Source organism: Mustela putorius, unplaced genomic scaffold, assembly GCF_011764305.1.
Source record: "Mustela putorius furo isolate JIRA1106 unplaced genomic scaffold, ASM1176430v1.1 tig00003867_pilon_pilon_pilon, whole genome shotgun sequence".
Lineage (NCBI taxonomy): Eukaryota > Metazoa > Chordata > Mammalia > Carnivora > Mustelidae > Mustela > Mustela putorius.
Window position 1 is genome coordinate 16,825,614 of NW_025422019.1, and position 24,189 is coordinate 16,849,802.

The 24,189-nt window shown below is 36.4% G+C and overlaps 1 protein-coding gene and 1 pseudogene across 3 annotated transcripts in view; one reads left to right on the top strand and one right to left on the bottom strand.

The window, feature by feature from the left end:
- Positions 1 to 24,189, top strand: part of RAB3GAP1 (RAB3 GTPase activating protein catalytic subunit 1) — a 114,422-nt gene that overhangs the window by 45,950 nt on the left and 44,283 nt on the right. For all 3 annotated transcript variants that reach the window (XM_004774263.3, XM_004774264.3, XM_045066561.1), the window contains 5 exons: positions 7,719 to 7,838; positions 9,273 to 9,438; positions 14,226 to 14,325; positions 17,509 to 17,590; positions 21,949 to 22,017. In XM_004774263.3, the coding sequence (XP_004774320.2) occupies positions 7,719 to 7,838; positions 9,273 to 9,438; positions 14,226 to 14,325; positions 17,509 to 17,590; positions 21,949 to 22,017 (537 nt within the window). The remainder of the gene's footprint in view (positions 1 to 7,718; positions 7,839 to 9,272; positions 9,439 to 14,225; positions 14,326 to 17,508; positions 17,591 to 21,948; positions 22,018 to 24,189) is intronic.
- LOC123387933 lies at positions 18,468 to 18,714 on the bottom strand (annotated as a pseudogene).

Below are 24,189 nucleotides of genomic sequence, written 5' to 3' on the forward strand. Positions count from 1 at the left end.
AATCTTTAAAAGATACGTGGGATTGATCAGTTTTTATGGTATAGGCAAGATAATTGATGTTAATGATGTGATTGTTGGCTATTTTTCTGATGGTAGATTCCTGAAACCATAAGTAGAGAGAGATTTATTCCCTTGATTGTTACTCCTTATAAAATAAGTAGTCCTGGAAATGATATAGATGTTAACCTAGGAGACATTTATGCCCAAATATAAATTTGTGAGATCTTTACTGAGCCGAGGTTTTAATAAGAAGGAATCGTAGGCGGGATAATGAACCTCTCTACAACTGACATATGTCCACATCCTAAAACCTGTGAATTTAGGTTATATGGCCAAAGGGATCAAGGGAACAGATGGAATTAGGGTTGTTAATTAGCTGTGTTTAAGATTGGAAGATTTATTTTGGAATATCTGGGTGGGCCCAGTGTAATTACAAGAGTTCTTTTTTTTTGTTTTGTTTTAGAGAGAGAGAGTGTGTGTGCTGGGGGATTGGGGAGGATAGTGGCAGAGAGAGAGAGAGAATCTTAAGCAGGGTTCATGCCAAGTGTAGAGCCCAACACTGGGCTATCACAACCCTGAGCTCAAGACCTGAGCCAGAATCTAAACTCTGACTCAAGAGTTGGACGCTTAACTGACTGAGCCACCCAGGCTTTCCAGAAGAGTATTTTAATGTGGAGAAAAGGCAGAAGAGAGTCAGTGTCTGAGTGGTGTAACATGAGAACTTGACCTGCTATTGCTGGGTTTGAAGAAGGTAGCCAGGAACTAAGGAATGAGGGGAGCCTCTAGAAACAGGGAAAGGGAAGGCATGAATTCCAGCTTTTGAAACTTCCAAAAGGAACACAACCTTGCTGACCTGTTGATTTTAGCATGCTGAGACTTTTGTTGCCCTTCTGACCTATAGAATTATAAGATAATAAGTTTGTTTTAAGCCACCAATTTTGTGTTCATTTGTTATAGCAGGAGTATGAGAACAACACAAAAAGTGGGGCTGTAAGTGCTATATATGTGGGAGATTGGAAAAATACACTGAAAGTATAGCTGGATTTAACTCATGATGATTTTTGTGTCTGTGGTTTTGCCTTTGTCTAGCCTAGTTTTTGGACTTTCAGCTCAACCACACTTTAAGGGAATAGCAGCAACAATGTAAAGAAATGGCCCACAATCTTATAAATTGTATAGTTGAATAATTATGATGGCTTTTAAAAAATATGTATTTATTTTTATGATTTTAATGCATTTTTTGGGTGGCTTTAGAAAAAGATATGTGCAAAAGGACCTGATAGTTTTGAGAGAATGGTATTTTAGAGTAGCTCTAAAGGCCTGTAAGATGTTCTTACTCTTTCAAAAGCAGAAATGTTCAGAAGACTTCTAGTGATGGTGACATAACATAGTTGGCAGTTCCTTTTCTGCAAAAAGAAAAAAAAGCATAAAACTGGAAAATATTGGCAAAACAACTATTTCAGGGTACTGAAAATTACCCAAAGGCAGACAACAAATTGAGAAGCATTTTTTTTTTTTTTTTTTTTTTAAATCTCTGGTGTTTCTTATAAGATAGATGGATACTCTGGCCCTTTTACTGTGACTGTTTATACCACTGCCTGTCTTTTCCCCAGTCTGTGTTGGTGAGAACTGTGGCTTTCCAGTCTAGACTGGTCATGAAAACCACTGTTTTGTTGGCAGATGAGCAGACTTGATCTGGGTAAAGGGCAAAAACCTGTAGCTCTGCCATCTAAGAGTAGTGGACTTGATTGAGCACGGATGAATGAGGAAAAGCTGTATCTGAACTAAGCTGAGATTGTAGTTCTAGTTCAAGGCATTTGGTGGGTTAGTCAGAAATTTAATAGAGACATACTATATGTATGAGAGCCATAGGAAAGTTGAATATACTTTCTACACTTCCCTGTATCATAGGAAAACTATGTATGTGCAGGAGAGATGTAAGAAAACCCAAACTTAAGAACTGGTTGCAACATTAAATGCACCTACACCTCTTCCCACCAGATCAGTCAGCAGAAAATGAAAGTCTCATAGTCTCTAGTGTTTGAGCATATTCTTTACCTCAGTTACTGTCTTACTGCAAAGCAGTATTGACAGTGGGTAACCCCAGGGAGCCAGGCTAAGAAAAATAAAATAGTTGAATAGAGACACCAATAGTTGAATATCTTGGAAAAGACAGATTGTACAGTTTAAATCTTGACAAGTTACTAGATACAGGCAAAGAACCCTCAGAAAAGTTACACTTGGTTTTACTGTATTATTTTAATGTAGTTTTCAACAACAAATTACTAGGTATACAGGGTCACACAGGAAAAATGTGATCCATATGTAAGTGGGAAAAAAGTTAGCAGAAACTGGACTCTTGATGGGATTGAGCCGTAACTTCAAAGTGGTTCTGTTAAAAAAAATTGAAGGAAATATATTCAGAGAATTAAAAATATGCTACCAATGAGTCAAATTGGAAATCTCAGTAAACTATAATGAAGAGCCAGATGGAAATCTTAGAGTTTAAAAGTATAACTGAAATAAATTTTCACCAGATAAGCTCAAAAGCAGATCTGAGAAGTCAGAAGAAAGAGTTGGATTTGAAAGATTAATAGAAGTTTTCCAATCCAAAAAACAGAAAGAAGCAGAATAGATAAAAATGAACAGGATATCTGTGGGTCAATATCAGGTGTTCCAAAGCATACAGGTAATAATGGGTGTTCCAGATGAAGAGAGAGAAAGGAGAGGGGGAAAATACTCAAAGAAATAATGACTGAAAACTTCTTAGATTTGATGAAAAAAATGCTTATTTATGGACCCAGGACTCTCAGTGAATCCCAGGTGGGATAAACACAGCAAACCAAATCTAGACATATTATTGTCAACTTGCTGAAGCCCAAAGCTAAGAGAATCTTAAAAGCAGCAGAAGAAAAATGACTTGTCATATACAAAAGATAAATACTGTTTGCTGACAAAAACATTGGAGGCTAGAGGGCAATGCAGTGACATACTGAGTATTGAAAGAAAAAACTGTATTGAAAGAAAAAATTGCTAGCCAAGAATTCTATTTCCCACAAAACTCTTTCAAAATATAAAGATGAAATAACAACATTGTTATATAAACAAAGGCAGAGAATTTATTGCCAGGAGACCTACCTTATAGTCAGTATTAGATAGTAACTTGGATATATAGGAAGGAATGAAGAGCATTGGAAAAACTCTAGTAAATACAAAAGGGATATTCTTTTAACTAACAAAGCTCTTGTAATTGTACTGTTGGGTTTATAACATGGGTAAGGGTAAGGTATATGGCAGTATCACACAAAGGAAGAGGGGAGGAAATGGAGCTATACTGTGTAAAATTGCTAGGTTTTACCAGAATTAATCTGAATAGATTATAAGTTAAAGGTACAGATTGCAATATCCCAGGATGTCTGGGAGGATGAAATTGAAAAAAGAAATTCTCTCTCGAACACTTCCATTTTCTCAGGTATATTGTACATGTTAGAAATAATTATGTCCCAAGAAATCTTTTTATTTATCATTACTGTTTTTGGTGCTCCAGTGTTTTATGCATATATTCTTTACACTATTTGAAGAAGCTCTGAATATATTTCTTTCTCTCTTTTTTTGTGGAGGAGGGACAGGAGGAAAGAGGGAGGGAATCTTAAGCAGGTGCCACACCCAGCACAGAACCTGACATGAGGCTCAGTCTTACAACCCTCATGACCTGAGCCCAAAGCAAGAGTTGGACACTTAACTGACTTGAGCCACTCAGCTGTCCCTGAATATATTTATTTCTAAAATAAGAAAGAAACTCTACATGTAACAGATGTAAAATGGTAGCAGTCAGAGTTGGTGGTGTGTTTTTATGATTTTCCTATGCAAAATAAATAACAGGCACAACAAATATTGGTTATTCGTTGTTACTTTCAGTCTTTATTGGAGCAAGAAAGGAAAATGTATTTTAGAACAAAATAGATAAAAATGAATGATTGTACTACCTTTCTCAGTTGGAGAATGTGATACGAAGGCACATTTATATTTACATTTAGTATTTAGCATGAACATGTGTAATCTGTTAGATAAAACAGTTCTGTTATTAAAAATCACCATAGTGGTGGGACGCCCAGGTGGCTCAGTTGGTTGGACGACTGCCTTCGGCTCAGGTCATGATCCCGGATTTGCGGGATCGAGTCCCGCATCGGGCTCCCAGCTCCACGGGGAGTCTGCTTCTCCCTCTGACTTTCTCCTTGCTCATGCTCTCTCTCACTGTCTCTCTCTCAAATAAATAAATAAAATCTTAAAAAAAAAATTACCATAGTGGAATTTTTACTTATGTTGATATGTTTGAGTGCCTCATAAACTTAAATTATTAGAGTAGATATTGTAGGATACATAAAGATTTATTAATGAAACTTACCTTACTATTTCACTCCCTCTTCATTTTTCCCATTCTCTCCCCCCGATCCCTCCTTTTATACACCCATAAAAAAGGGGGCTTAAACATCTCATACTTACTAATTTTGGGTAGCCAAGCAGGAAATCATGAGAAATATGGGATATGTCCATCTGGCTATTTTATGAGTATGTGTTACATGTATATGTTTTTGTGCTTTTTTGAGTTGTGACATTTTTTCATAGATTCTGCAGTGCATATTCTGATATACATTTGTCTTACCGTTTCATGATTGCTTTTATGTCAGTAAACTTTTTTCATACCTTGTTATTTTTTTTTGAAAAATATTTTATTTATTTGACACAGAAAGAGAGATCACAAGTAGGCAGAGAGGCAAGCAGAGATAGAGGGGAAAGCAGGCTCCCTGCTGAGCCAAGAGCCCCATGTGGGGCTTGATCCCAGGACCCTGGGATCATGATCTGAGCTGAAGGCAGAGGCTTAACCCACTGAGCCACCCAGGCACCCCATACCTTGTTATTTTTTTAATGACTGTCAAGTATCATGTAGTATCATGTAGTATGAGAGTGTTCTGTAATTACCCATTTTTTTTCCCATTTTAGGTTGTTTTTAGTTTTTACAGTTAAACTGTTACAATGAGCATCATTACACATAAAGGTATACCTCATTTTTGTGCTTTGTTTTATTGTATTTTGTAGATTCTGCCTCTTTTACAAATTGAAAGTTTGTAGAAACCCTGGGTTGAGCAAGTCTATTTCTGCAAGTCTGTTTTTCTGGTATTCACTTCTGGTCTCTGTCATATTTTGATAGTTCGTGTAGTATTTCAAACTTTTTCATTATTCTCTGTTTTTGTAATCTGTGATTGCTGAAATCTCAGAATATTGTTAGCATTTATTAGTAATAAAGTATTTTTTACTTAAGATATTTATACTTAAAAAAAAAGATTATTTATTTATTTATTTGTCAAAGAGAGAGAGAGAGCGCGCGCACAGGCAGACAGAGTGGCAGAGGGAGAAGCAGGCTCCCTGTGGAGCAAGGAGCCCGATGTGGGACTTGATTCCAGGACGCTGGGATCATGACCTGAGCCGAAGGCACCCGCTTAACCAACTGAGCCACCCAGGCATCCCGAGATATTTATACTTTTTTTGACATAATGCTGTTGGCATACTTAATAGACTACAGTATAGTATAGAAAAAATTTTTATATGCATTGTGAAACTGAAAAAGTCATTATACATGCTTGATTTTGATATTTGCTTTATTGTGGTAGTCTGGAACTGAACCCACAGTATCTTCAAGGTATGCCTGTATAGCTTTGTGCATTTGTATGAATGTTTTTGTAAAATAGATACAAAGAAATATAATTAGTTCAAAGTTTGTGAATTTTACATTTTGATATAGTCTGCCTTTTTGTTCTCCAAATGTTTTAAAGGTTTATACCACCATCTGTGTCATGTCCCAAACTCTTGTTGATACTGGATCTTAACCAATATTTTATATTTTTTTGCCAATTAAATTGGTAAACAGTGATTATCTCTTTTAATTTTATTTTCCTAATCACCAGTAGTTGAACATCTTTGAATAGAATTCTTATCTGTTGATACTTCTTATTCTTTAAAATATGTATCAGTTTTGCTCATTTTTTTGTTATGGTAAAACAACAAAATTTACTGTTTTAGCCATTTTTTAACTGTATACTGGTATTGAGTACATTAATATTTTTGTGCAGCCATCACGAGTATTCATCTCCAGAGCTTTTCAAGCATCCCATACTGAAACTCTGTACCCATTAAATGATAGCTCAACGCTTCCTCTGCCAGGCCCTGTAACCACTGTTCTGTGTTTTGTCTGTAAGTTTGACTACTCTGTGTAACTCATGTAAGTGTAATCATATGGTATTCAACCTTTTGTGACTGCCTTATTTCACTTAGCATCAAGTCTTCAAGGTTCATCTGAAAAATTCATAGCTCTGGATTCTTTCCAGTATTTAATGCCATTTCTGTATAACTAATTTTTGATTTCAGGAGTAGAAGAACGGAGGCAAGATGAGAAGATGAACTAAATTTTTGTCATCTAAACAATAAATAGATTATAGGTTGGACTGTGTTTATTTATCTTTATCACTGTTTGTGGGATTTCTTTTTTTTTTCCCCCAAGATTTTATTCAATTATTTGAGAGACAGAGATCACAAGTAGGCAGTGAGGCAGGCAGAGAGAGAGAGGGGAGGAAGCAGGCTCCCTGCTAAGCAAAGAGCCCAATGTGGGGCTCTATCCCAGGACACTGGGATCATGACCTGCCCCCGAAGGCAGTGGCTTTAAATCACTGAGCCACCCAGGCGCCCCTGTTTGTGGGATTTCTTGAGAATGTTTGTAAAAATAAGCCTTCACAACTCTACATATCCAGCGTTAAAATAAATTAGGCAAATGGGTAATGCCTTTCATAATTTAATTTTAAAAATATTAGATAAAAATACATTTAGGAGTGACTGGAATAGGAATTTTCAATAGGCAAAATCACTAATATGACCTTTTATATTTTTGTAAAGTTTGGCCACAAATTTGTGGTATTTAAAGGACTTGATAACTAAATAAGAGGTTTTCATTTTTGTAAGATACTGTACCAATATAAGCCATTCTCTTATTATTTTGTGACTCCCATCAGCTGTTATTGAGCAAAAGAATATAAGAATTTGTTGGCGCACCAGCGTGGCTCAGTCATTTAAGCATTGACTCTTGATTTTGGCTCAGGTCATGATCTCAGGGTTGGGAGATTGAACCCTGCTTCAGGCTCAGTGCTGGGGGTGGAGCCTGCTTAAAATTGTCTCCCCCTTTCTCTGCTGCTCCCCCACCCTCTTTCCCCTTCTGTTAAGAAACAAAACAAAACAAAAAACAACAATATAATAATAATCCCTTAATTGAGTAAACCGTGTTTTCACATTTAGTTAGCACAAATACATGATGGCTGATAATTATCTTCTCCCATTTGGGGAATCTTTCCAACGCTATCGGCTAATTAAAGCAAGATTTCAGTCTTGGAAACTTAACTTTAAGGCAGAACTGTTAATGCTTTTTCTTTTGTGATTTCAGCAAATTGCTTTTAATTTTTCAAGAATTGAGAGGAATTAGGTGACCAATGAAAGTCTTTTACTAAATGAAGGAAATTCATGTTATTTGTCAGTTCAGTTGCCATTGAAAAAAAAGAGAAACATGTATCTTAGACATGACTTGCTAAACCTCAGGGAGATTTTTTCAGGCTTTTCAAACAATGGTTTTGTATTCTGAAGTTTTCTGTTTAATGGCAGTAATTCTTTTTTTAAAGGTATGGACTACGGGAATTTGTGGTGATTGCCCCTGCTGCAAACCATGATGCAGTTCTCAGTGAATCTAAGTGCAATCTTCTTCTGAGTTCTGTGTCTATTGCTTTGGGAAACACTGGCTGGTAGGTGGACATTTTGAAAAACCTAGACAATGGATTAAAAACTTTTAAATTTTAATTTATGAAGGAAAATGGTTCCTAAGTTAGATTTTTAAAAAAGTAAATTCTTATTGTTCCTACTTGTGCATTATTATATTAGAATATCATATAGAAGGGTAAACTCAAAAGCTTTAGTGAGTGCATTTCTAAAGGGAAATTTACTGAAATAACCAATGAATAATTGAAATGAAGAGTAAATTGTGCTCTTTTTATGTTTTGCTTTCAAATGTTTAGTTTATTTAAATTTTACAAAATCTAATTTTCACACTTAAAAATGGACCCTTGTCAGCCTCAAATGAGATTGCCCATATCAGATGACTCAAACTTTTTGCGGCTTTGTGTATGTCGGCAAATGACTGAAAGTGCTTAGAGTATTGATTTTGGGCTTACAGATAAATTTTAGGAAGTAGGCTTATTTGCAAATATGCAAATCTGTGAATAATAAGGATTGGCTCTATCTTCAAATGATAAAGTAAAAAATACCACTAATGCTGGTTTGATTTGTATTGTTTCATATCTGTGGATCAAATTTTATTTTGCCTTTGAAAGGCTAATATGATACTGATGCTGGCAGGCTTGATCTGGACCCAGAGAGGGTCCCTCAGGACCATCTGAGGGGGTTCCCTGGATGTGTGCAGGATAGAAATCAAAGGTGAGCTAGCAGGAGATGAAAGCAGTGTTTATTAAAGGCATAGAGAGAGTGCAGGGAGAGTATCTGAGAGACTCAGAAAAGGAGGAAGTCTCATCTTTGCTGGGGTCTGGGGTTTCTGTTGAGGATCATGGTCTGGTGTATGTGCCCTCTTAGGCATCCAGGAACTGGCTAGAACAAATGTGAGGGCCCTGTGTTATTCCTTGGAGCCAGGGTGTCTTGGCATGAAGATGCCTAGTGCTAGTGGTCCAGAATGTGCATCTGATAGCTTTGTCTGGTCATTCTCACCTGGTCCTTCCTTAAATGTTATCTATTCTAGAGAAATCACTAACTCCCTGTCTCTTATAAGGAGGACATAAACTACTGAGGCATGTGTAAAGTAGGGGTGCAGCTCCTAGAAGAATAGAAGCAGGAAAAGGAGAAAAAAGATTTTTATGGAGTCCTTCAGTTTCCCTATCTCAGTATGATCGTTTTTATTCAAGAAAATTTTCATTGTGCCTTTTTTAACTTTCAGCTATTATAAAACAATTTTCTGAATATAAAGTGCCATTAGATGATCATTTCTTAAGCTTATTAGTGTGAGGAGAAAAGAAACTCACAGTGTCTCTTATAAATATAAGTCTCATGAGTGATCCTTGCTTAGTGTTTTTAAATATTTGAGATTAAAATAATGGGGAAATCTTTAGTTTTAGGAATTACTCAGTGTTTAATGAACTTAAAGTCTATTCCTATTTAATTATGTCTTACAGCCAGGTGCCACTTTTTGTGCAAATTCATCACAAATGGCGAAGAATGTATGTGGGCGAATGTCAGGGTCATGGTGTCCGAACTGATTTTGAAATGGTTCATCTTCGGAAAGTGCCAAATCAGTACACTCATTTATCAGGTCTGCTGGATATCTTCAAATCAAAGATTGTGAGTTTGTATTGATATTGTCAGTCTTCTCTGGGATCCAGATGAAAGTGGCCGTTTGGTAATTTTATTGAGTATGTAGAAACATTAATGTAGTTATGTGAAAGAAAGATGTAATTGACTATGTATGTTCAAAGAAACAGTATGCAGTTAGGTTTTTAGTGTGCTAATGCTAAAGAACAACTAATTAAAATAATTTTGTTTAGTTTGTTAACATTTATTTACTATGTTACCTCTTTCTACTCTTCTCTATAGTAAAACAGTTGGCCCTTGAACAATACAGGGGTTGGTGCCTTAACATTGCATCTCCCCTGTGTAGTAAAAAATATACTTTTAACGTCTCACTCCCCCAAAACTTGATTATCATTAGCCTGCTGTTGACTGGAAGCTACACCAGTAACATAAACACTTGATTAACATATATTTTGTGTGTTATATATCATATTCTTAAAGTAAGCTGGAGATAATAAGATGTTACTAAGAATATCGTAAGGAAGAGAAAACACATTTATAACACTGTACTGTAAAAAGCTCATCTGTGAGTGGACCTGCATAGTTCGGACCCATGTTCAGGGGTCAGCTATTGCCACCCTATCCAGATGAGTGTGCTTCAGGTAGCTGCCTGTTCGGGATTTTGCCTTTGAGCTCCTTGACACCTCAACACTTTTGGTTCTGAATTATCTCCTTCCCCACCCCAAATCTTCATTTTGTTTGATTTTTAGAATTAACGTGGCTTATATTTTACGACTGAGAGCAATAAGGCTAAACGGACGGTACTTAGAACATCCTTGGTGTTCCATAAAAACACTACCACAGAGATACGGAGGACTTACCTCCGTATCTTACCTCTTTCTCCGGAGGAAGAAAATTAGGGTTTAAGTCGAGGAGCTGTTAGAGAGCAAAGCCAGATGAGGGTCTTCCATTTAGAGAAATATTCCTTATGGGCGTAAGTTGACACCCATCTCACTGAAGTGATCATACCAAACTGATGGCAGGTGTCTCCTGGTATGATACATTCAACAGAATATATTATCACCTGCATTCCATTCCTATCTGAAGTGTTTAACATAAGTCAACATGTGCAGGAACAGTCTCATATTTCCGAACTGAGCCATATTTTGCAAAGTAACTGGCTTAGACCCAAAAAGTCAGTATCATGCTTGGCAAAACAAAGATTGGTAGCTGTTTAAATTAAGGAAGACTAAAGTGACATAACAGCTAAATGCAATGCAAAATCCTTGATTGGATCCCTGACCAAAACAAAATAGCCAAAAAGGATATGATTGGGACAATTTTAGTATGGACTATATCTTAAAAAATGTGTCAGTATTACAATTCTTGAGTATGACAGTTGTTTTATAGTAATCACATATATTTTACAGAGTTCCAGGTATGTATGTAAATTTTTTTCAAAAACTTTGACAAGCTTTAAGTACCGCTTCATTCTGTATGTGTTTTGAGAAATACTTAAAAAAGATAAGTATGTATATGTTTCTGTCCCATTTGTTTCCCTTTGCTCTCTCACCAGAAGTTTTTTTTTTTTTAAAGATTTTATTTATTTATTTGATAGAGATCACAAGTAGGCAGAGAGGCAGGCAGAGAGAGAGAGGAGGAAGCAGGCTCTCCACTGAGCAGAGAGCCTGACGAGGGGCTCGATCCCAGGACCCTGGGATCATGACCTGAGCCGAAGGCAGGGGCCTTAACCCACTGAGCCACCCAGGCGCCCTCACCAGAAGTTTTTAATTGTATATTTTTACATCAGGTTTCTGGTCAGATCAGGTTTCTGGTCAGATGCAAATATTAATACTTTATTCCTTCTTCAAAAACATTAGTGAACATTATTTCCTTGGATCTTTTATGTCCCTTATGTAGCTGAACTTCTCTTTACTGATACTAGGGATCACGTTGATCTGTGAAGCATAACTTAAATGATGATAGTCTGCTAGTTGTACTTCCAGTGAAAAGTGTTCTTAATCAGTTCATCACATCATCTGGCAGAACTTTCACAAAACTCACTCACCTAGGTATGAAATATCCCTCAAAATTATTATTATTATTTTTAAAGTAGGTTGCATGCACAAAGTGGAGCTTGAACTCATGACCCTGAAATCAAGAGTTGTGTTCTCTACTGACTGAGCCAGCTAGGCGCCCCTCAAAATTGATTTGATAAGAGTTGAACTTAAAATAATTGAGAATTGTTTGGGTACTTTAGGGATTTTATATAGCTAAAGCTACCCAGTATGTAACTCTTCTGTTACATATCTCTAAAGCTATCTTTATAAAAATTACTGTTTAACACCTGCTTGCAATGTTCCATGATACTCACCGTTCACTGGAAGTTTATTTCATTTTTGCAAAGATCTAATTTATTAGAAAAGGTTTCCTTCTGGGGTGCCTGGGTGCCTCAGTTGGTTAAGAGTCTGCCTTCAGCTCAGGTCATGATCCCAGAGACCTGGGATCAAGTCCCGGATAGGACTCCCTGCTCAGCAGGGAGCCTGCTGCTGCTTCTTCCACTCCCTCGCTCATGTTCTCTCTCTCTCTCTCTCTCTCTCTCACTCTCTCAAATAAATAAATAAAATCTTTTAAAAAAAAAAAAGGCTTCCTTCTGGTAGGGGTAGGAAGGTCAGTTTTGCCCTTTGGGGTACATTAAATTTAAATTCTGCCATAATCCTCTAAGTTTGTGAAAATTCATACTCTAGTCTTCTTTCACTTAGACATTCTTCTTTCTTTCAGATGTTCTTTAAATATCTTGGTTTTATACTCTTGAATGTTGATTTGGATATTTGTCTATTTTGGAACTATATTCCTTTATCTTTTGTGGAAATTTTGTTTGCAGGCTCTTTTAGAATGAATGTTTTATCTAAAATTTTTAACTTTTTCTCCCATCCTCCCTTGTGGCTCTGTAATTGTGATTGCTCCATACCTGCAGAAAATTTCAGAACTGGGTTTTAAAATGGTGTTTGGAGACTTTTGCTCTGTGGTGATATTAGGAGTGTTACGTATCTGGTTTTGGGATTATTGGATTGCTTGCTTAGATTATGAGAGTATTTCCCCTCCCTCACTCAGTAACTTTGTCCACCCTATAGCTTCTAGCAAAGCTAACTGTACCAAGCAGGTGTGCCCTGCCCCAGTGTTTGCCTTATGAGTCTTGCAGGGCGCCTGGGTGGCTTAGTCGGTTAAGCATCTGCCTTCGGCTCAGGTCATGATCTCTGGGTCCTGGGATCAAGTTCTGCATTGGGCTCTCTGCTCAGCGGGGAGCCTACTTCTCCCTCCCTCTGCCTACTCATGATCCCTCTCTGTCTCTCTTCTCTCTCTCTGTCAAATAAATAAATAAAACCATTAAAAAAAAAAAAGAGCCTTGCAGTGCAAGACTGGGCAGAGTTGAACTTGCAGTTCCACTTAATACAGTCTGTAATCCTAGGCTGTCATTGGCTTCTTCCACATCCAGAATTCAGCAGGCATGTGTCTTAAGCCCCACTTAAAACTTGGGATTTTGTGTACCTTTTCAAGGGCCCAGAAAGATGTATTTGTGTCATGTTTGATCCTAGGTATTCCTTTCTGGTTATCTCTTCTATATTTATCTGTGTTGCTGTGTAACTGGAGCAGAGGTTATGTGTCAAAGCAACGTGGTTATGGTTTTTAGACTATTTGTATCTTACGGGTGAACACTCATCTAATATCCTCACTTGACTGAGAAGTCTGTTATTCCTGACCAGCCAGAATCTTAACCTTGCTTGTCTAGGACACAGCAGCCCAAAACTGAATTATCTTTTTTTGGTGGCAGCCACCTTGTATTTTGACTTTAGATTGAGTTTGTATTTGGTTAAAACTACTAGTGAGGGGCATCTGGGTGGCTCCGTGGGTTAAAGCCTCAGCCTTCAGCTCAGGTCATGATCCCAGAGTCCTGGGATTTAGCTCCATATTCGGCTCCATAGCACACACCCTCCCCAGTGTTTATAACCCAGCTACCCTATCCCTATCCTGCAACCCTCCAGCAACCCTCAGTTTGTTTCATGAGATTAAGAGTGTCTTATGGTTTGTCTCCCTCCCAGTCCCATCTCGTTTCATTTTTTCCCTTCCTGTCCCCCACGGCCCCCTCCCCTGCCTCTCAAATTCCTCATATCAGAAGGAAATTATATTTGTATAATTGAAATTGTTAAATATATATATATATATTTTTAAAGATTTTATTTATTTATTTGACAGAGAGAGATCACAGTAGACAGAGAGGCAGGCAGAGAGAGAGAGAGAGGGAAGCAGGCTCCCTGCCGAGCAGAGAGCCCGATGCGGGACTCGATCCCAGGACCCTGGGATCATGACCTGAGCCGAAGGCAGTGGCTTAACCCACTGAGCCACCCAGGCGCCCCGAAATTGTTAAATATATTTTGAAGGAGTATTTATTTTGTTTCCAGGTAGCAGTTTATTTATTTATTTGTTTTGAAAAAGATTTATTTATTTTGGAGTGAGAGCAAGAGTGCTAGTGAGCATGAGCTTGGGGAGGGACAGAAGGGGAGAGAGAGAGGGACAGGCAGCCTCCATGCTAAGTGGGGAACCCGGGGATGTGACATGGGCTTAATGCAGAGCTGGGCCCGAGACACAAGGGGCTCAATCTCAGGATCCTGAGATCATGTTCTGAGCTGAAATCAAGAGTCAAGAGGCTTAACCCCTGACTCACATATGCCGTCCTCCAGTTAGTAATTTAAACGGCTTCATATTCTCTCTGGCATTATTTTTGCAACACTTTTTTTTTTTTAAAGCTATATGATATTGTCTTTGCATTTATTTCCTAGGGATGTCCTTTAACTCCTTTGCCTCCAGTTAGTATTGCTATTCGCTTTACGTATGTACTTCAGGATTGGCAGCAGTATTTTTGGCCTCAGCAACCTCCAGGTGAGATAATTTAAGAGTATATTTAACTTACTGAATATAAATGGAAAAGAAAATATATTCAGAAACTAAACTTATTTACCAGTGTGTTTCAAGTATTTTAAATTTGAAATGGTTGTGATTCATTCTGAATGCAGTATTGCTGATTTCATTGCCTTTATCATTTTTTTTTCTCTTGAAAAAAGCTCTGAAGTTTGTTCCAGAGACAGCATTACTCTATATGTGACAATCTGTCTTTGAAAGCTAACATTATTTATAAAGCATTCCCCTGCTGTGGAACATCATGTGCTGCAAATTAGTATGTAGTGAATGATTAAAATGTCTGTTTTTAGACTGTAATAACAGAAGCCACCCTCATAAGCTGAGAATCTTATGGAAAGTAGAGATTGAAGAAGAGTGCTAAATAAGGAAAGCAGAAAAGAGAGAAAAAATTTGTATATACACATATACTTATGATGGGTAGAGCTCTAGAATATTTTACTTTAACTTGCTTTTGATGTGATTAAAATCAATTTACCTGCTTAGCCATAAAGCGATATATACTAATATGCGGATTCATTCAGTAATCATTAATTATTAGCCTATAATGGGCTGATGTTTGGACTGTTGGTGTAAACAAGACATTACCTAAATTGTAGAAAAGTTCACTTTATGAACATATAGCCTAATTAAGTGAGGGTTTGGTTCCTGGGTGTTTCTCTCACATAGAAGTATAATTATATTTAAGTATATCTAATAAGAAATGTAAGCCTAATTAAGTGAGGGTTTGGTTCCTGGGTGTTTCTCTCACATAGAAGTATAATTATATTTAAGTATATCTAATAAGAAATGTAATACAAACTTATAAATAATTACACAGATTTTACTAGCCTGAAAACATTTTTCACTCTATCTCCCTCAGAGAAAAATAAATCAGAATAAAACAATATTCTTTACTGTTTTTGTTCCAAGTAGTTGGTTATTTATAGGATGGAAAATTGGTAGTTTTGGAATGATATTAGAATTAATGTAGTACATCCTTAGCCTTTGGTAGTTATATATGCTGTCAGTATTTTATTTATGTACCACAGAATAATTTGAAATTCTAATGTACAATACAAGAACTACAACTAAAGTATAGCAAAGGGAAATAAAAGCTAAGCTGAGAATTAAAGTAGAAGAAAGACTCAAATGTTCATTTTGGTAATTTTAGTTTCCAGACAGTGTCCTCTAGATAATTTTAACCAGCTTCTCAGTGAAAGTTTCAATTCCTGCTCTCCTTTTCTTTTTTCAAAGACTACTCCCTTATTAGTCAATTTAATACTTTTTTTTTTAAGATTTTATTTATTTATTTGAGAGAGAGAGACAGTGAGAGAGAGCATGAGCGAGGAGAAGGTCAGAGGGAGAAGCAGACTCCCCATGGAGCTGGGAGCCCGATGTGGGATTCGATCTCGGGACTCCAGGATCATGACCTGAGCCGAAGGCAGTCGTCCAACCAACTGAGCCACCCAGGCATCCCTTATTAGTCAATTTAAAATATGTCCCAGCATGATACAGTCTATAGTGATCTAAGAGGAAGCCCAAGAGCCAGAATGTTAGCATTATAATTTTGATTGCCAGTAAGGCCTCTTTCCAATTCTTTTTAAAAGGTGAACAAGATATTAATCATCTTCTTCACTGATTTGAAGACTATAGATTTTTACTATTTTCTCCTATAAAGGAAAGAAAGGGATTTGAACATGTAATATGGGACACACACTGTGCTTGGCATTTTATATATTTTTTCATGTAATTATCACTTATCTGTGAGACAGGTGTTAATGTTTCTTAGAGAATATATGTGTCTTAGAGAACATAGGTAACTGGCCCAGGGTTACATCATCATCACATGATAAAGTTTGCTTTCAAACACTGGTCAAACTCCAAATCCCATGATACTTTCATTCCACACTGTTGCTTCTGAACTTTGTGGGGGTGTGGTGTTTTATTTTGTTTGTTTGTTTGAGAGGGAGAGAGAGAGAAAAGAGAGAAAGAGAATGGAGGGTCAGAAGGGGAGAAAGCATCTTAAGCAGGCTCCGTTCCCAGCGTGGAGCTTGCCATGGGGCTCAGTCTCACAACCCTGAGATCATGACCTGAGCTAAAATCAAGAGTCGGATGCCTGACTGAGCCACTCTTATGCCCCACTTTGGAACTTTTAATTGAATGAAAACTTTTGCACAGTTATGGTCTAGTAATAATTTTTAGCTTATTTATAAAATACGCTTTTTACACATTTTGAAGCTCTTAAAAATTCACATCTTATGATAAAGCTAGTCATTGCAATTTTTACTATTATAAGGATTCTTTAGTTGGAAAAGTAGAATGATATTGACTTGAGAAAATTTACTGAATCAAGTAATTGAGACATATTTAATGACTAATTTTAATTTAGTTAGGTTGTAGATAATTGTCAGACATGATTTAGCAAATCTGGGGAATATTCATAACTTAATAATAGACTTTAATTTGTAGAATTCCCATTATAGTGCAAATAATGAAAAGCAACCATCTGAATTATTTCAAAGAGAAATAAATCTTTTTGATGTCTTTTAGAAGTGTTTATTAATTATTTAAGAGGGGGTGGAGCTAAGAGGGGAGGAGCTAAGGGGAGTGATTTACCTGCTACATTCTCTTCTAATCTCAGATATTATTCATAACAGAAGGGAAATTCTTTGTAGAACTTTAAATATTTCTGTGTATTACCAACTGAAATAAAAATTTATTAATGATAACTAATTTGCTATTCAAAAATTATTGACAGCAAAACTGATGAATGTAGGTTGGTGATTGAATTTTTTAATACTCGAATAATCTTTCTTTTAGATTATATTAATCACATTCTTAGAAAATGCAAAAAAATTACATGATTAATATTCTCTTAAGCATTACTTAAGGAGTATTTAAAAAGGGTAAAATATAGAATGCTTGGCTTGAATGAAACACTGTACAAATAGGAATTAATTGTTCTTTTATTATAACATTCTGTTTATTGTAAATGCTTGTATTACAAGCAGTCTAGTTAAAGACTGTTTGCTCTCTAACTTTCTGTGTATTCTCTTGATAGAGGCACGTGTAAATCTATGCTTTCTCAAAGAGCTAACCTAACTAAATTAAATTCTTATTTCTTCATTTTTTGCTGAGTAATGGAAAATTACTTCTTTTGTTTAGATATAGATGCCCTTGTAGGAGGAGAAGTTGGAGGCTTGGAGTTTGGCAAGTTACCATTTGGTGCCTGTGAAGATCCTATAAGGTGGGAATTTCAATCTATCATTTGAATTATGGGACTTTTTTTTTTTTTTAAGATTTTATTTATTTGAGAGAGAGAGCACATGTGCAGTGGCAGAGAGGAGGGGCAGAGGGAGAAGCAGACTCCTTCCTGATCAGGGAGCCCGATATGGGGCTCCATCCCAGGACTCTGAAATCATGAGCCAAAGGTAGATGCTTAACTGACTGAGCCACTAAGGCGCCCAAGGACTGACTTTTTAAATTCTATTAATACTGATTTTACTGTGCTTTGTAGCCTTCTGGAATGAGTATAATACCAGAAGCAGACCTACACCTAACAATCTGTCCATTTGTTGTTTTTCCTCTGTAATTTAGAAATAAAAGACACTTTTAAATAATACATAAAATATGTATATACCACTTACTGATTATTCTTTATAGAAGTGATTCTTGGCCTGCTTTTTGGGAAACATTTTATAAATTGAAAAGCACAGAGAATGTCATATATAACAAACTTTAATGTATTCAAAATGGAGAATTAACAAATGTTTACATCTTTCCTGACCATTTTTTCCAAATGTACAAATTAAGGCATAAGTCAAACATCTTAGGTTACCCAACTGCTTTTCTAGAAGAGCTACTGAACTTGAAGAAAATTTTGCTTTATAAGAAAATGTAAGACTTGGAAAATTTAATCACTGAGAGCAAAATATTTGGAAAGTTATAAATAGTCCTGGTTCAGAAACTGTCTTATTTGTTTAAACTGTTTGGTTAATTAAAAAATATATACACACACATCCATACCTTCTTTTTTTTCTCTTCCTTCCTTCCTTCCTTTCTTTCTTGGTATCAAAAATGTGATTATTGGTCTGGTTTCCCACTCATCTTGATTCAGGGTGCTTTTAGTGCTGATTCTGTCTGAAGAAGCATCCTCTGTAAGCCTTGCTTTTCCTCCTGAAGGTTGGCAAAGGACAAGCAGCAGCCAATGCACAAAACTGTGCTTGGCTAAAGATCTTGGTGGTTTTTGTAGGCTCGTGGGCACTTCATGTTCATGAAGTAGGAATTTGAGCTCTGCACCAGGCACCACTTCTTGTGCTTCTGAATTTTCTCTTCCAGGAACGAATGAAGGAGGTTCTATGCCAGTGGCATGTTGTTGTGGGGAGATTAATCACGTCCACAAAGGGCATACATACATTCTTAATACTCTTACATAGAGGTGTGAGACGAACCATGAGAGACTGTGGACTCTGAGAATCAAACAGAGTTTTGGAAGGGAGCGGGGTGTGGGGATGGGAGAGCCTGGTGGTGGGTATTAAGTAGGGTATGTATTGCATGGAGCACTGGGTGTGGTGCATAAACAATGAATCTTGGAACACTGTAAAAAAGAAAATAAAATTTAAAAATACTTTAAACTTAAAATCACTCAAGGAAAAGATAAAATAAGTATCTTTTGTAATATTTATTATATGTGGTAGACACTATGATGAATTAGGAAGATATAGAAGTAAATAAAACATTTTTCTGGCTTCTTTGCATTTATAGTCTGATTGAAGGAAATGGACAAAACAATCATCTAAATAAGTGTACAGTTACAAGCTGTGGGTACTTTGAAGGAAATGTACAGGTTATAATAACATTAAAATGAGAAACTAATTTGGATTGTGATACCATCAGGAAAGTGTTCTGAAAGGAAGTGTCTCAGTTAGGGAGGATTTAGCCAGGCAGAAAGAGAGAGAATTACCTTTGCAGGTGGAATGAAGAGCCTGTGTAATTGCAGGGAAGAGTTTGGCGAGTTTATCAGAGGATAAAGAAGGTGGCCATCATGGCATAGTAAATAAGGGAGAAATGGTGTATTTGTGGCCCTCCAGCTGGTTCATTCATTCGATCCTGCTTAGAGAAAATTTTAGGGAGAGAGAATAAAATTGACCAAGTAATAGAAATGTGAAGGAATTAGTAACTAAATATTTCTTAATTTTAAATTGCAGTGAGGAATCAGCAAGAGAAAAAGATGATCGAAGAAGAGTACAAAAATAATTTGGGGGTGAGATGGTATATTTGGTAGACCATTTAAATCACATGGTGGTTAGCAAATGCTGTGGGCATGCACAGTGCTTTTGAAAAGGAATCTTTGATGGTAGAACAGGAAATGAGGCATTTTTCAGTGTCCTCTCCTTGTCAAAGAAGTTGTTCTGTTGTTAGAAGGTGAGGAGAGAACATAGTCCTAAAAGTTTAGGAACTAAATCTGAGGTTAATACCTAAATTATTTCAGAGCTTAGAGTTTTAAACTTGTAATCATTTATGTCCTTTAGTATCACGTATTGTCTAGTCATTTTTTTACCTTAAAAATTTGTTTTATTATGAAAGTAATAAATTTATGCTAAGTAAGGGAAATTTAGAAAACGTGAAAAGAGGCAAAAATCATATATTTGCTAGTCATGTTTCTTAGTTGTAAACTATAGTAGTCAACTGTGACTAATTCAGGCAAAAAATCCTCTTACTGAAGAGGTACTTGGTAACACAGAGAGGTTTAATCGGGACCCTTGTAGGATCCAGCTCAGAAAATAGGCTTGAGTCAATGGTGGCTAATTGTCCAGTTATTATTATTATTTTTTAGTTGTCCAGTTATTAACCAAGGTTATACTATATTGTTATAAATTCTGGCCCTGTTATTACAGTGAATTCTAAAATGTGGAGTCCAGACTGGAGTTGCCAGTCAGTTGAGCACCACTGAAGATCAGAGAAATAAGTAATTGGTTCTTTTGGCTTCTTTATTCTCCAAACTTTACTCTCCAAGCAGTGGGTTCAAAATCTCAACAGGGGAAAAATAAAACCCTCACTAAATTGATAATCCCACTATGCATAGATAGTCACTGATGACAGCTTGCTGTCTGCAAGACTCTTGAGTTCAGTGATTTGCTAGGAGGACTCACAGCATTTAATTGTGCTCATGGCTATAGTGACTACATTGAAAGGATATAATGTAAAAATCAGCAAAGGGAAAATGCACGTAGGGTGAGGTCCTGAGCCAACCAAGGACCAGCTTCCTTTCCCAGTGTAGTTGCTCAGGACCACTTAATTCTCACAGCAGTGAATTTTGACAACATGTATGAAAGGCTTTCTACCAGGGAAACTCATTAGAGGCTCAGTGTGTGGTGTGTTTATCTGAGGCTGGTGACTTAGGCACTCTCTCCATGTACCAGAAGGAAGGCAGGTGTTCAGCATAAACCATATTGTTTGCACCAGTAGTTGGAGGCACAGTGAGCTACTCTTATCAATCAATGATAGGAACCCCCCCGAAATCTAAGTTCCCAGAAGGCAATCCAAAGGTGAACCTTGTAGGTTGTCCTTTTTTAAGTATCAGGTCTGCTATGATAACTCTTCCCTCGATATGTTTGTATATTTTATAAATGTATGTCATCCTCTATATGTTTAGTGGCTTGTTTTCTTTATTTTATATGCAAACTTTTTGGAACTTAAAATTTATCTATATTAAAAAGTCAGAGAACTATGACCTGTGGACCAAATCTGGCCACTAGCTTATTTCTGTATCGCTTTTACATTTTTGGGGGTTTAGAAGAAAAAACCAAGAATGTAACAGAGACTACCGGTCCCAGAAGCCTAGAATATTTGCTCTGTGTTTGTTCATAGAAAATGTTTATTAACCTCTGATCTATAACATATTTTTTTTCAAAATTGAGATATAATTCATGTACCATATTCACCATGTAAAGTATACACTTCAGTGGTTTTGGTGTTTCCAAAGTTGAGCTATCATCATCCTTTTCTAATTCCACAACACTTTCATCATCCCAAACAGAAACCCTTCACCTCTTAGCTGTCATCTCGCTGATCTCCCTAGGATCTTGCCTAGGCCATCCAGCTCTAGGCAAATACTAATCTACCTTCTTTCCTTATGATTTGCCTGTTCTGGACATTGCATATGAATTGTGTTATGCAGTATGTGGCCTTTTATATCCGACTTCTTTTACTTAGCAGAATGTTTTTCAGGTTCGTCTCTATTGTAGCATGGTCAGTATTTCATTACTTTCAGTTGGCATGGAATATGCCATTATATGGATAATACCACATTTTATTTCTCCATTGATCAGCTGATAGATATTGGGGTTATTTACACTTTTGGGCTATTATGTATAGTATGTGTTTTTAATGTCTGCAAGGCATTAGCTTCATATGGGTGTGCTGCTGTTTGCTAATAAACTAGTCGTCTCCTGTTTTACTGCATTATAAATAGCACTACTTTTAACATACTTGTATGTACATTTCTGGTATTAGAACACATTTCTAGAAGTAGAATTGCTGAGTCAGAGGATATACATATACTATTAAAACTTTTGGATCTATTTTATGTTTTATTTGTTTTAGTGAACTCCATTTAGCAACTACATGGCCTCACCTGACTGAAGGTATCATTGTGGATAATGATGTTTATTCGTAAGTATGTTAAGAAGAGTATACTGAGATTCAAACATTTCAGTAGAATAAATTAATCACCAAGTTTGGGTTAGCAACTTTCCCTTTTTCTGTCAGTTTCTAATGAGGTTGGTTGATTTTTTATTTTTAGAGGTCACTTCTTAGGCTGATTAGACATGTATTAGAGATGTATTTTAAGCTGTTGACCCTGGGAATGTGATCTTTAGTTCAGGGATAATGTACAGTTTCTCATTTTTTAAGTTTTGTTTTAATTCCAATTAATTAACATACAGTGTTCTATTAGTTTTAAGTATACAACATAGTAATTCCACACTTCCATACATGAACCTGTGCTTATCACAAGTGCACTCCTTAATTGCCATCACCTATTGAACCATCCCTCCTACCCTGAACAATCTCAGTCTTACTTTGTTTTAGCAAAGGTATCTTTAAGCAGGGATACAGTGCTTAATTCTGTTGAACTTTTCTTAGCTAGTTAGAAGCATTTGGTAAAATATTTTGAAGAGGTAATGGTCATTAGAATATGTAGGAGTAATATTTGAACTTTAAATGTCATAAATACTGAAACATCCCAGTCATATACTCTTGTGCAATGGAAACAACTAAAAAATTATAGCAAACAATATCTAGGAAGAATGTGGAGAAAGAGGAACACAATTTTAGTACCTTATCACACATGATGCAGAACAGTGAGAAGTAAGACACTTTTTTTGTTGTAATTAAAATAAGTGGGTTGTATTTGTTGATGATAAAAGTAATATGAGCATTCTTAATCAGAAAATAAATGGGTTGTATTTGTTGATAAAAGTAACATGAGCTTTCTTAATCAGATAATTTAGACAGATACAAAGAAGGAGATAAGGACTGCATGCAATCCTATTACTTAAGAAATGGCCAGTTAGCATTTTGGGATGTATACTTTTTTTTAATTGAGATGTAGTAGGCATGTAACATTATATTAGTTTCACATGGACAACGTAATGATTCGGTATTTTGTATGGGAACACATTTTTTTTTTTTAAGATTTTATTTATTTATTTGACAGATAGAGATCACAAGTAGGCAGAGAGGCAGGCAGTGAGAGGAGGAAGCAGGCTCCCTGCTGAGTAGAGAGCCCAATGTGGGGCTCAATCCCACGACCCTGGGATCATGACCTGAGCCAAAGGCAGAGGCTTAACCCACTGAGCCATGCAGGCGCCCCTGGGAACACATCTTTTTAAAATTTAAATTTATTGATTTGTTTTATTGGGTATGTATCTTTACATATTGTGTATGCTAATAAAGATCTGTGTTACTATTTTTAAAATTGTTGCATAATCCATTAAGTTGATGTGTAACCTATTTAATTGAGAAAATAGGGCATATTTGATCTTGTACAAATTTTAGTAGTCTCTGTTTTTACTGTTAGTGCTATAAAAAACTGATTAAGATCATTGTGCATGCTTTCTTCTCATTTCTTTTTTACTGTTTTCTAAACTTAATTGTTTTATTAGATTATCAGTGTTGCCTGTTCAGAAAATTTTTATATGTGGGTTTTGATTATTCTGGTTTTTTTTTTAAGATTTTATTTATTTATTTGTCAGAGATCACAAGCAGACAGAGAGGGGAAGCAGGCTCCCTGCTGAGCAGAGAGCCTGATGTGGGGCTCAATCCCAGGACCCTGGAATCATGACCTGAGCCGAAAGCAGAAGCTTTAATCCACTGAGCCACCCAGGCACCCCTCTGTTTTGTTTTGATTGTGGTTTTTCTTTTTGTGTTTTTTTATAAACTTTTTATAAACTATAAACTTTGATTTATCCATTATACCGACTATTTGTTTTAAAACAATTAAGTCTCTCTTCTTGCTTCATGGGAGAACAAAATGCTCAGATTTTTCTGCATCTTTTGTATCTCTAAGAAAAACATGTACCTCTCAAGAGGTTTCCTGAAGATTTTTTTTTCTTTTAGTAAAGATGGGGAAAATAAGCAGAGAATAAAAGCATTCCCTTTTACTCTCACTAAACTCTGCTAACAGGAAAGATAAAAGTGACATCGGTTTTCGTAGGGTATTTATATTGGAAAAAAAAATCAAACTCAGGCTGGCATACAGTATGAAAGCAGGACTGATTGGAAGCTACAGAATGGGGAGATGGAGGCGAGGCCATCAGAGATAGTAGCAGGTCAAGGAGGAAA